Source organism: Bidens hawaiensis, unplaced genomic scaffold (genome assembly GCF_021521415.1).
Source record: "Bidens hawaiensis isolate Kalapana, Puna unplaced genomic scaffold, B.hawaiensis_p1.1 tig00005272_1, whole genome shotgun sequence".
NCBI lineage: Eukaryota > Viridiplantae > Streptophyta > Magnoliopsida > Asterales > Asteraceae > Bidens > Bidens hawaiensis.
The window spans coordinates 1709495-1723677 of NW_027491336.1; the positions used below are offsets into that span (position 1 = coordinate 1709495).

General features: G+C 35.9%; 1 protein-coding gene across 2 annotated transcripts; it reads right to left on the reverse strand.

Annotated features, from left to right (window-relative positions):
• Positions 1-3296: 3296 nt before the first annotated feature.
• LOC143629540 (uncharacterized) lies at positions 3297-13415 on the reverse strand. Of its 2 annotated transcripts, none has more exons than XM_077098781.1 (8): positions 13211-13415; positions 13053-13124; positions 12870-12988; positions 11287-11401; positions 11130-11210; positions 10370-10507; positions 3969-4056; positions 3297-3799 (listed from the first exon to the last, which is right to left on the reverse strand). In XM_077098781.1, the coding sequence occupies exons 1-8, from the start codon at positions 13352-13354 to the stop codon at positions 3666-3668; spliced, it is 891 nt and encodes a 296-aa protein (XP_076954896.1). In that variant the 5' UTR covers positions 13355-13415; the 3' UTR covers positions 3297-3665. The 2 variants fall into 2 exon arrangements, with proteins under 2 accessions (XP_076954896.1, XP_076954897.1); XM_077098782.1 differs by having other exon boundaries at positions 3300-3799; positions 13207-13345.
• Positions 13416-14183: the final 768 nt, after the last annotated feature.

Here is a 14183-nt window from a genome sequence, read left to right on the forward strand (position 1 = left end):
CCCTTCTTTAACTGAGCTCGGCTGACTGTATAAGTTACACGTATCAATACTCACCTGATCTAATCTGGTGGCCTAGTATTAGCTTACTTTTACTTATCGTTTTAATCTATTCTCTAATCGAACTTGACTTTAGGCGAAGTTAAACCTTAGGCGAACTTAGCTTTAGGCGAAGTTGTCATCAGGCGAACTTGGCTTTAGGCGAAGTTGTCATCAGGCGAACTTGGCTTTAGGCGAAGTTGTCATCAGGCGAACTTCGCTTTAGGCGAAGTTGTCATCAGGCGAACTTGGCTTTAGGCGAAGTTGTCATCAGGCGAACTTAGCTTGCAGGCGAAGTTGTCATCAGGCGAACTTGGCTTTAGGCGAAGTTGTCATCAGGCGAACTTAGCTTGCAGGCGAAGTTCATCAGGCGAACTTAGCTTGCAGGCGAAGTTGTCGTCTGCAGCTACTGTTCGTTCTTAAATCCCTTAATCACCTTCGTTTCTTAACCAAATAACTCGATTTAGGTACCCACGGGATCGTCTGACCAGCGCCTACAAACCCCAACCATCAAATCGACCTAACATCGATGTTTAAAGGGTGCGATTTAGGCATATAGGTTACGGGTTCTTTTTATCAATCGATTAACCCATCAAATCATAACCATTTTCAGTAAGATTAGCTTTGTTGGATTCGTTTTTTACCATACAAACTCAGATCTATCATTTCTCAAATCAACCCGAACCTACACGAACGATTTCTAACTATAAACGTACCTTGAACGAGTCAAACTACGAACACGGTTAAGCCTTGATGTTGTTTTGGTCCGTCACAACGTTCCAGCACCAACAAGCTCGGGTTTTCGCCTTTGGATCTTGGTTCGGGTCGTGTGTGTTTTGGGTGTGTGTGTATGGAATATGTGAGAATGAGGATTAAATGGTGGTTAATGGTATTTATATTTAGGGATCATGGGCTTAAGCCCATGGACTCTCCTTCCTTCTTTCATAACCCAAGTCCATAACCCATATCCATTACCCAACACTAGCCCGACCCATACCAACTCCTACTCTATTTATTTATTTCCCGATAACCCGAGTAAACTTTCCCTCTATTATTAAGTAATATAATTAATATCATTTTGGAAATTTCGGGATGTTACATATACGATCTATTATCAACATATTTTTACTCGATTTACCAAAAATAAAGCACGAAAAACATCGTATAATGCGTATGTGAAGTGGTATACACAAAATAATGCTTGATTTACAACCAAAACACACAATAGTATCATATGTTTGCTTCCATTATGTGTAATATACCAATGACTCGTGTAATACATATGTGCAATCACACGTATACAATCTATTATCAGCATATTGTTACTCGATTTTCATAGATAAAGCACGAAAAACAGAGTATAATGCGTATGTGGAGTGGTATACACAAAATAATGTTTGATTTACAACCAAGACGCACAATAATATCATATGTTTGATTCGATTATATGTAATATACTAATGACTCATGTAATACATATGTGCAATCAAACGTATACGAGCTATTAACAACATATTGTTACTCAATTTTCAGAGAGAGAGCATGAAAAACAGAGTATAATGCGTATGTGTAGTGGTATACACAACATAATGTTTGATTTACAGCCAAAACGCAAAATAATATCATATGTTTGCTTCTATTATGTGTAATATACTAATGATTCATGTAATACATATGTGTAATCACATACATACGAGCTATTAACAACATATTGTTACTCGATTTTCAAAGATAAAGCACAAAAAACAGAGAGTAATGCGTATGTGTAGTGGTATACACAAAATAATGTTTGATTTACAATCAAAATGCACAATAATATCATATGTTTTTTTTCGATTATGTGTAATATACTAATAACTCATGTAATACATATGTGCAATTACACGTATACGAGCTATTAACAATATATTGTTACCCGATTTTCAGACATAAAGCACGAAAAACAGAGAATCGGCTATCGAATGATTACCTGGTAGTGTTCTTCGGCTTCGATTATGTGTTCTTCATGTTTAATCGGCTGTTTTAATCGCGTTCGTCTGGTTTGAAGAAACCCTAGGTTAATGGGGTTGGAATGAATGATGGATCTGTGTGAAATCTGGAGAGAGAGAGAGAGAGAGAGAGAGAGAGGAGAGAGATAGAAAGCGATGGTTTTGAGCGGGTTTTGTTATATTTTGTTAATTCCTTAATTGCCCTTTCCTGATAAAAACGGGTTTTCTTATCAATCTTCTTCTATATTCAATTTTGATTAGGTGAAATCAATAGAAAAAATAGAGTTCTCTAGTTCTCTCATTTAGAAGAGTTCTCTCTAGATCCTACCATATATATATATATATATATACATATATTTTTCAGTTTAAATTTATATTTGTGTAGTAAAGTTTAGGGTTAAGTTTAAAAATAGAAAATTGACGATGAAAAATGAAATTATGTGTGAAGAGAAGAGTGTAAAGAACAGGAGACGACGGTTTCAGTTTTACGGTTTCGTAGATGTTTCAGTTTCAGATTTGGGATGGCCATGATTCCATAAATTCGGCCAAATTTGGAAGGCGGCCAATCGGAGAGACGTTCAATCGATAAACCATCAATTCGCGGTTTTTGGTTCAATCGGAGCAATGTGTTGGTGATTTCTGGTTCACGATTTAGGGTTCAATCGGAGCAATGTTCCGGCAATTTGGATCGCGATTTTGCCGGCGACAGGCACGTTTGCGATTGGGTACAAAACATACCAATACGAAAATCACGGCTACTTGAGCGATTTATGTGACTATGATCATACTAATATTGTGTATGTTAATATTGCGTGTCATTGAAGTGTTGCTTTTGGCTCTTTGTTAGTGGCTTCTTTGACATCAATTCTAGTTCCTAACTTCCTTCAGCCAATTGTGGTTCTAGCATGCACCTTGGTCTACGCCTATGGATGGATCAAATGGTTGCAAGACTAGACCATAGACGAGGATGAAGAGAAGTTGATGGAATCAATATGGTTTGATGGTACTTTTATTGGATTTTGCAAGTTTCATATTAGTTTTTCATTGTTTGTCAGAATGTTTTTTTTTAATCATTTGTTACTTTAATTTTTTTTAATGATCTTATGTTAAAGCTAAACTTGTCAATGAATAAATTCTAATCCAAGAGATTTATTGTTTCTCTAAGTTGAATTTGAACATATGAAACATAACATGCGATATATATCTCACCAAGAACATTATATTGAAATCAGTATAAGTAATGTAGCGTTCGCGTTCATTTCAGAACCTATAGCATGTTAAAACACGATAAAACATAACCTTGATGGCATCATATATCTATAAAGCCAGCGCAATAGTTGTTTCCTTTAAAATAAACCATCCTCTAATACAATCAAACTATTGTTAATACATTAACTAAGTGATTCACGACAAAATCAATTCATTTTAGTTAGCATCTGAAGCTATAGTGGAAGACCAAAACATTAATCACATTATCGTTGATTCGGTCCAATTTTACCATCCAACACCATGCCATAATCAGGTCTTAATCACTAATCAGCTTAGGAATGTTCAGTATAAACATTTTTACGCCATTATGAAATGATGTATATATATATCATACATACAGGGACGCGCGCACACATGTATATGTTACCAGGATTAGCAGTTGAGTGGCTCCCCATGCTTCAATCTCCTGATATCTTGATTAGAACCCAAGTTTGATTCTTCACTCGACTTCCAGTTATTTGCATTATTTTTTTTCTTCTTTCCAGAAGACCGCACAGATCCTTCAACTGAAGAGTAGATATGCCAATAAAAAAGTACTAAGATGGGTACCACCTCAAAACATGCTCGGGTCAAATAATATTGTACATGTAGAATTGATCCGCACACTTTGTCCAAAACTTTTGATATTTTATATGAATTATTAGTTATAAGTATGGATTAAAGATTAACGTATACCTTGCCACTCCCACACGACCTTCGGTTCACCCTTCAATATTTTTGGGTACTGGTCTAAACGAGAATCTTCTTGAACCAACTCCTCCACCTACCAAAAAAGTTAAATTATGACACATTCAACCATTTATATAATGGTGATGAATATGGTTCAAATGGCCATACATAAATGTGAAAAACTTATGTATAAACTTGCAATATAAGTCCTTAGTCCTTATATATTTAACGGCCTACATTATAACTTTGTACTCACATAAGAAATCATTTACCATATAAACTTGCAATACTACAACAAATGTACCTAGTAAATCTCACCAATAGCAAAAGCTATTAGTAGGGTCTGGGGAACGTGTTATGTAGGCAGACCTTACCTCTATCCATGAGGATAGAGAGGCTGATTCCAAAGAGAACCCCAGCTCCAAAGCATGCAACATACAATACACATGTACCAATAACAGAACATATAGTGATAAAGTGGCGTAGTCAAATACCAACGCATATGAAATCATAGAATCCAAATAGGCAAACCAACAAAAGAACAAGCACAAACAAAATCCCCTAAAATGTATAAAGAGTCTATGTCCATACGCTAAAGCTAAGATACAAAAGTGGCATTCTCTAAAAGTCCTTAACCTTAATCCTACATCTCCATGAAGTCGTGCCGTGTACCATGTCCTCAGAAAGGTGTAACTCTAGCAAATCCTACCTAATCCAATCCGCTCCTCCTAAGTCAATTTGGGTCTGCCTCTACTCCTTCCTTCTACATTGAGGGTTTCCACGCCTCTAACTGGCGCTTTTACCTATCTTCTCTTCACATGTCCATACCATCTCAATCTCCCCTCCTTTATTTTTTCACATATACTAACTTCTAGTTGTTCCCTAAAATCCTCATTTGTTATTCGGTCCAAGCTTGTGTGCTCACACATCCACCTCAGCATCCTCATCTCCGCCACCTCACTTCCATCTTATGCGCTTGTGTTTTCTTGATGGCTCAACAGTCTGTCCCGTATAACAAAGCAGGTCTAACCACGATCCTGTAAAATTTCCCTTTTAATTTAGTTGGGAACCTCCTATCACACAAAACCCTCGTAGTTGCTCTCCACCTACACTAGCCCGCCCGAATGCGATGGGTTACATCACTATCCATCTCCCTATCTTTTTGTACAAACGATCCTAAGTATTTGAACTTAGTAGCTTGTGGAACCACTTGACCCCCTATGGTGATCTGAGAGTTCCCGTCGTCTCCAGCACCACAAACCACAATGTAGATACTCTATCTTCGAGCGACTAATTCTTAATCCTTTGTTCTCTAGAGCTGCACGCCATTCTTCTAACCTCGCATTGAGGTTATGCTTAGTTTCAGCAACTAGCACAATGTCATCTGCAAAACGCATACACCACGAGACCATCTCTTGAATCGACTTTGACAACTCATCCATGACGATCGCAAATAGAAAGGGGTTCAATGCTGACCCTTAGTGGAGTCCTAACTCTACAAGGGAAGAAATTAGTATCCTTTACAGGTGCCCGAACAGTAGTTTTTGTCTGATCATACATATCTCTAAGTATGTCTATATACCTCCCAGGAACCCCTCTACTCTCTAAACTATCCCATATCATTTTACGCATCACTGTCATATGCCTTTTCAAGATCGATGAAGACCATATGTAGATCTCGCTTCTTCTCCCTATACTTTTACATCAATCTCCTTAAGATGTGAATTGCTTCCGTGGCTGATCCCCTGGCATGAAAGCAAATTGGTTTACCATAATCTGGGTTTCTCTTCGAATTCTCGTCTCGATTACTCTTTCCCATAATTTCATAGATTGACTTAGCAACTTAATCCCTCTATAATTCCCACAACATTAAGCATCTCCTTTCTTCTTGTATGTTGGCGCTACGAAACAACTTCTCCACTGATCTAGCATTCCTCCCGTTCCTCCCGATTTGAAGATAAGGTTGAACAGAGTAGTCAGACATTGAACTCCATCTCCCAAACATTTCCACACCTCAATTAGTATGTTGTTAATACCCACCGCCTAACCTCTTCCCATCTTCCTAAGAGCCGTCCTCACTCCACACTTCACATTGTGTGATACTTCGACAATAACAGTTATTCTGTTGTCGTCTTTGAGTAGTGTTGTTGCTGCTTTGTTGTTGGTAAGTACTCTCCCCGTTGAGCAGATTGTGGAAATAGGTTTGCCATCTCAACTTAATGTATCCTTGAGTAAGACTCAACCATCCTCTCCTTTTATAAACTTCATTGCTCCTAGATCATGTTTTCTACGCTCTCTGGGCCTCTGGCTTTGGCAATCTTAAACATAGCATGTTCTCCCTCCTTTGTTTGACTTTCATACATTCTCTTATAGACCGTGTTCTTTGCTTCCGTCACCGCCTTCTTTGCCTCCCTCTTGGCCTTTTTGTATCTCTCCCTCAACCGTAGTCTCTCTTCTTCGTTTGTGCACCTTAGGAGATCCCTAAACCTCTCTTGCTTATCCCTTATTTTGATTTGCACCTCCGCACTCCACCACCAGGACTCTTTATGCCCGCATGACCTACCTGTCGTAACCCCTAGGGTGTCCTTCGCTACTTGGAGAATGGTAGTCGCCATAGCTTCCCACATCTGGTTTGCATGCTCCCCTAGCCGAGTCAGTGTTACTGAAACGATCTTATTTTTGAACTCTTCAATTTTGTCACCCGTTAAATTCCCCCATCGGATCCTTGGTAGAAATCTCCTTTCCGCCACAATCAATTTTTGGCTGAGGATTGTATCTGCCACCAGTAAATGGCGTTGAGTCGCTGCTATCTCCCTTGGTATAACCTTGCAAACCTGCCACCATCTTCGATCTTCTCGTCTTGTCATGAGGTAGTCGATTTGTGTGTGATGTCCCTCGCTACCAAAAGTTATCAAATGAGAGTCTCTCTTCCTAAAGAACGAGTTTAAAATGCTCAAGTCATGGGCCACCTAAAATTCTAGGAGATCCCAACCAGAGTCATTTCTAACCCCAAAGCCAAAACCCCCATGAACCGACTGAAAGCCATCACTGTCCTTACCAATGTGGCCATTAAAATCACTTCCTATAAAAGTTTTCTCCTCTCTAGGTATGGCTCTCACTATTATGTCCAGACGATCCCAAAACTCTCTTCTCCCGGTCTCCCAATCCAACTTGTGGCGCGTACGCGCAGACCACTGTCACTACCTCCTCACCTAAAACTAATCTCTACGCCATAATTCTATGATTGTATCTAATCACCTCAGCCACATTCTAATGTACTTCCAACGCCATCAGAAAGCCTACCCCACTTTTGGCTCCATCCAACCCCGAATACAACAGCTTATACCCATTGCGTCCATCCCCTCTTTGCCCCTTCCACCTAGTCTCTTGAAGACACGCTATCTATTCTCTACACCTTTTAAGTGCATCTACTACCTCCAACAATTTACCATTAAGAGTACCTACATTCCAAGAGGCTACTCGCAAACTATACCCCCTTTCTTTTCCTTTGGCTACACCTCTCGTCCTTGGACACGATCCTATGCAGTTAATGCCAAAAAATAGCGGATATCGGTCAATGACCGATATCTGAGATATCGGTTATTGCGATGGGATAGCGGTGTATATATATATATATACATATATATAACCAAAAGTATCTAATATTAATACTTAAGTCTTAATACCAAAATCATAAAAGTCGAAAGTTCAAAACACAAAATAACAATTTGATGGTGAGATGAGCATCAGCGGCTAGAGTGGCTGGAGATTGGAGAAGAAACAGGAAGTTGATTGTTGATTTTTTAAGCCGTTCAATAATAATCAGATATAGGGCTTAGGGTTAAATCAAATGAAATTGGGCTATGGGCCAAAAAAAGGTAAGGGTTTGGGCCAAAAAGTTTTAACAAATTTGGGTCAAAAATGTTTTACTGATAAACTCGCCGATTTAACCGATATATCGGTAGTCAAATAGCGGCAAAATAGCGGTAAATATCGCCGCAAATAGCGGAACCGATATTTTGACCGCTATTTTACTGATGGGCCGCTAACCGCTATAGCACCGATATTGATAGCATAGACACGATCTCAAGGAAAAGTCATAACTTCTAAGGTCTATGGTTGCAACTAGTCACAAGATAGTTAAAATAACACAGGTAGCCAATAATTTGATAACTAATTTAGAACCACAATGGACAACACAATGGATAATAATCAATAATTAATGAATAACGCTACCACATCACAAGCACACAATGACTAGCAATATGTAATGAGCAACACCCACATACAGTGACAATGTTCAACAAGATGTAAGCGATGGTGAAGCTAAACAAATACCCAATGGTTGACGAAAATGTACGTATTACTATAATAATAACATTACAACAATAATAATATTAATATTAATATTAACAGTAAGGTAATTATTATTATTATTATTATTATTATTATTATTATTATTATTATTATTATTATTATTATTATTACTATGAATATGTTTCTTCTTTTTCTTCTTATTATTATTATTGGAAGGTTAAGGAAACCAGAGATAGAGCACCACCTGGTTGGTTGGAAAAAAAGGTGCCGCCGGAGTTGTCGGAAAAACGATAATTGCCGGAAAAAGGTTAGATTTGTTTCCACTTGAGACTTTACAATGGTGTGTCGTTTTGTTCTTCGAATGCTCTGTCACAACAAGAAAGAACAAGAACGCTATCTACTCACAAAACAAAACTCCTTGTAAATTGACCACTGTAAACTGGGCAATAGATGAGGTTCCTCTATGGGAGAAAGGGGGGGGGGGGTTGTTTGTGTGGTTCAGCTGCACCCGGAAGAAAGGTTCAAGTGGGTTGTAGGTTTCTTTGGTGAGACCAACAGAATAGAATGGTTTGGTTTGGTTTGGTTTGCGTAAAGCGGAAGAGAAGTTTAGTAGGTTCCACCGGCCAGCGAGTGGGGGTGGCAAGTGAGAGTTTTGTAGAGATGGAGTAGAAGGATGAAGGTGAAATAGAGATGGAGAGGGGGTTATGTTTAAAGGAGCTTACCAATTGTAGCAATAGAGGGGAGTTGTCGGTCGGCAGTTGTGGATGATGGTGGTCCCCTAAAAGCCATTTGAATATTGAATATTCATTTTACATGTGTGTCCCCTAAAGGCCATTTGAAGAAAAACTTAAAATGAACAACCAAACACCAACATGTTGGTATGGAAATTGACATTATATAGGGTCGTCAATTGGTTCAATAGTGTAAACCAGGGGGTGTAAATGAGCCGAGCTTAAGCTTGTCTAGATGTTTAACTTAAGAGAGCCGAGCTTTAGAGCTCTATTTCCAGAGCTTGAGTAATTTTGAAGCTCAAGTTAGGCTTGTTTATTTTTTATTGATTAATACTTTTAAGATTATCTGTATATGTATTTGTAATTCTAATTTTCATATAAAGCATAAAAAATTATTTTATTCTTTTTATCATAATTTTTATATACAATTATATTTATTATATAAATATATAATTAATATGGGTAAAGTTATCATACAATAATCGCTTAACGTACAATAGGTACATGAATCACGCGCAAAGCCATTTTACAAAACGCTCAGCTAATTACAAATTGCGCTCAGTGTTTAAACCCATTACGCTCAAATCCAGATATGTTTTTCATAATTACCCTCAAAAACCCATAATTAAGCTAAAAACGTTTAACGTGAAGAAAAGTAAAAAAAATTGATCGATTAACGATCCAAATCTGTTTTTTCGGTGAGCGATGATTAATGGGATATATATTGACGATTCTGAAATCATGTGATGTGATTTCATGGATCAATTTCATGAATATAGGTATTTTTGAGTGTCTCAATTGTATTATAATGTATGTTAATCAATTATTGTATTCTATCTTTTATCTAATTAATATAGTAAGTAAAATCCATACATATAAAAGTTTAGACTTTAGACTGGAATTGAATCGAGTTTCTATTAAGCCAATCTTGAGTGGCTCACGAGCGGCTTGGCTCGTTTACACCCTTTGTGCAAACCAAACAGGCGTATATAACCCTTTTATCAAAATGAGTCAAAGACTTGACGCGTGGGAGGTTGCAATTAAGTTGTAAACATGTTAAAGAGTCATAACTGGGTGGCAGAATGTAAGCGGGTGTACATAACGGTTTAACAGGTTGGTGGGTTGACCCTAAAACATGTATTCTTTGTATTTTTTTTACTCTTTAACTTTAAACAGGTTGAAGGGTTGACATGTTTAAGTAAACATGGCAACTCGAACATGAGCCGTTTACTAAAACGGTTAAACAAATCAAACCGAATAGGGCCCGTTTATAAATGGGCTAGAAATGACAAGACAAAACCTATTGGTTTGCATGTCGTCTTTCGGGACATAAAGACATCTTATGAGAGACGAGGATACCTTTTTCCACAAAATCGAGTCTCTTCTTTCTCGGGGTGTAAGAATATGATCTCTTAACCATGACGCAACTATCCAAGGTTGACTTTCACCATTCACACTCCTTGAAGTCAAAGCAGTTTCTTCAAGTATGTCACACACCTATTATATTTGTAGCAGTTATTTAGAAAAACAAGTTTTTCTCTAGAATAAATTACTCTGATGGTCCATGTAGTATTTTACACTAAGCTCTCCAGTATAAAAGAGTAACATGGATAAGCATTAGTGTTCCCAGCTAATTTTTTTAGATGACCAAACTACCCTTTATTATTTAAATTAATCATTAAAAAAACATTAAAGAAATATATACTTGTCGTACCCACACATACATAGAAAGAAAAAAAACACCATCCTACCCCCACCCCCGGAAAAAATAGGGGGGTGATGGTGGTGCGATTGTTACAACAGCTATTTTTCTTCATTGTTAATATTTAATAATACAATTAGAAACTAAACAATCGTTGGAATTACAGAGTACAAATGTTTTTGAAAAAATAACTATTAGCAGCTTATAAAACATAACATCATGGTAAATAAAATAGTTGAGTATTTAAAATTTCAAAAAATATGAGCGTCCTTTTAGGTCATTTTACTTAATAACACCTTAAATAATCAAACTTCACAAAATGAGAAAAAAAAACTCATACAGTTGATTATATTTGACAACTACAATTATATAGTCGAGAATATTGCATTATATAACATAAGGAGCAGTTGTTTTCACCTGTTCATAAAGCTCTTCAGCTCTAACTGATAAGTAATGTCTTTGTCGAACTCTTTGCAGCACTAATCCAAACACCATGATCTGCATACATCTGAATAGTGTCAACAAGCTTGAAAATATGATAACAGATTAGGTTTTATAAAACTTCATTAAATACCAAAACAAAACATGGTACTAGAAACAAAGCATGCTCCAAAAGCCATAAACGAATGGAACAACTCAGTGGCTTATAATGTTCCACCAGCATGTCTGGACACTTCAACTCCTTAATCCTACATCAATAATAAAATCAATGCAAATTTACTTGAAGTGGAAAACGAAACTGCATAAACAAAACCGTAACTGAGAAAACTGATCCAAACAAAAACCGACAATTTAGTTTATGTTTCTCGTAAACTGAACTTTCAACACGGTTTCGGTTTCGCATGTAATTAAAATTTATAACCAAGAAAATTTAATCCTACATCAATAATAAAATCAATGCAAATTAACAAGTGGAAATTTATCAGACTTCGGAGTTAGGAGTGTGTATAAAAATGCAACTAAAAATTCCAAACAGTAAGCGAATTAGCGAAATAATCAAATCCAAACAAAAACCAACGATTTGGTTTTATGTTTTGTAAAAACCGGACTTTCAGCACAGTTTCGGTTTTGCATGTAATTAAAATTTAAAACCAAGAAAACTGAACCGAAGTACCGAACCCAAATAACTTTTTGCTCAAATGTATAATAATTAATCACTTATCAACTAACAGAGAGATTTATGCACAAATTCATTATTTTGCGCCAATTTTTTTCTTGCAGCCAATAAAAATTCAAGCACAAATAGAAAAACCGAAACCTAACCAAACCCAAACCGAACAGTTTTCAAGAACTTAAAAATGGTTCCATGTTTGTCCTAAAACCAATTCAAACCAACGCATGCACACCCCTAATGTGGGTTGAGTTGTGTTGTGCTATTATATGTAAGTTTAAATACTTATAACAGAGCAAATCACATGGCCCAAATAGGTTAAAAATCATCCCAAAGGTATTAAAATAAGTAAAATCTCCTAAGAAGGCTTTACTACTACTATTATTATTATTATTATTATTATTATTATTATCATTATTATTATTATTATTATTATTATTATTATTATTATTATTATTATTATTATATAGTTAGTGTTAGCATTTGGAACACATTATTGATATATAATATCAAACAAAATGGATAAAATAAGAGATTTTTGGTCAGCCCAACCCACTTGAGATGTTTTGACTCATAGCCAACGATTTAGGGGTGTACAAAAAACCGAAAAAACAGAACCAAAAATAACCAAATCCAAACAAAAACAAATGGTTTGGTTTTATGTTTTACTAATAAGTGAACTTTCGGTTTGTTTTCAGTTTTGCATGCAAGTAATACAGAAAATTAGCCCAAATGTATATCAATCAGTTAAATATTATACCCCAAATATTTAGCCCAAATGTATATCAATCAATTAAATATTAATTAAAAAAAGAATTAAGGCCCAAATTCACTAATTTGGACCATCTTTTATACCCCAAAAATTATAAAACCATATGAAAAAACCAAAACCAAAGCCAAATCGAAAAAGACCAAAACTGGATGGTTTTAAACCCAAAATCCCGTTTCTCATTAGGTTTGAGCCCAGAACCAACCCAACCAATGCACACCCTTGCTAACATGTCTGACCAACCCATTTTGCCACCTCTATTTATTAACTAACTTACCCGGTGCCAGTTTGTCTAGTCTCCAACAAATTACCAACAATCTCCATTGCCTTTTGATTTGCATAAAAATAGGTAGCATTGTCATTATCCATATTTTTCCATAAATCATCTCCTTGAACCTGAAAAAAAATTTTTTACTTTTATCTCATATATTAAAAAAAAATCTATCATAAACAAGCACACCCAAACTTTGCCAACTCCTTTGCACAAGTACTGAGAATATGATTCACATGCACTGGATTCTACCATTTTTGCCTACAAAAAAAGTCACGTAAATATTTCAAAAGTCTTTTCGTCCCGTAAACAATGAATGTACCCCAAGATAAGTGTTACTCACTCACGAGATTCTTAGTCATTTCATTAATATCTCCATCTTCTATACATGATCTCCCATATCTTTTGTAACCACTAATGCATTCCAATTTGCCTTCAGAACATATGCCATGGTTTGGGCAAGGATCACAAACATCTGTAAACAGTAGCATTCGTTAATCAAGTGTAAAAGCATAAAATGCATCTTTGCACACTGAGTATAACATTCAAATCGACGATGCAAATTCTAACTTGGAAGTCGGATCTTCAATTATAGGTGTAAACGAGCCAACTAAACTCGCCCTCGGTTCATTTAACTTATAGAGTGCTCGAGCTCGGCTGGTTCCTATTTATTAATAATTTTATATATACTTATTATAATTATTTATATTAATTTAATTATAAATATATATATAACAAATTATATTATTTAGTTTTATCATAATGTTAGATTCTAATAATTATATAATAATTATATATTGATAAAATTTATACAAATAATAAGTTTGTTTAGGCTCCATCTCGATTAATGAAGCTCAGGCTCACGCTCGTTGGAATATTAGAAGCGGTTAATTGCTTAAACTACTATTTTTTCTTAAGTAATATCTAGAAAGATCACTCTGTGGACCTTGAGATTGATTTTATTATGTTTTTCAAAGAGCAAATCAAACTCAAAATAGTCGGCGTTCATGGTAAAATTTGTGTTAAAAGCGACTGGAAAACTTGATTCTTAAGTACAAAAAAGGAAACTGTGAAAAAGATGGATAGTTAAGTTGAACTGGAAAATTTTGGTGTTTTAAGCCCTAAGAAAGGCCATTATTAAGTTGTTAAGAAACACAACCTGCAAGTCGTTTAACATCTATTAGTTTGTTTGTAGATAATTTAGTTAAACTATTTTATTATTACAACATAGCTGAAGGGATTAGATAGGAAATGCCACTGTATTTTAGTTTTAAAATTTACAATTCTATTTCTCAGTTTGTTCTCACCAGACGTAGAACC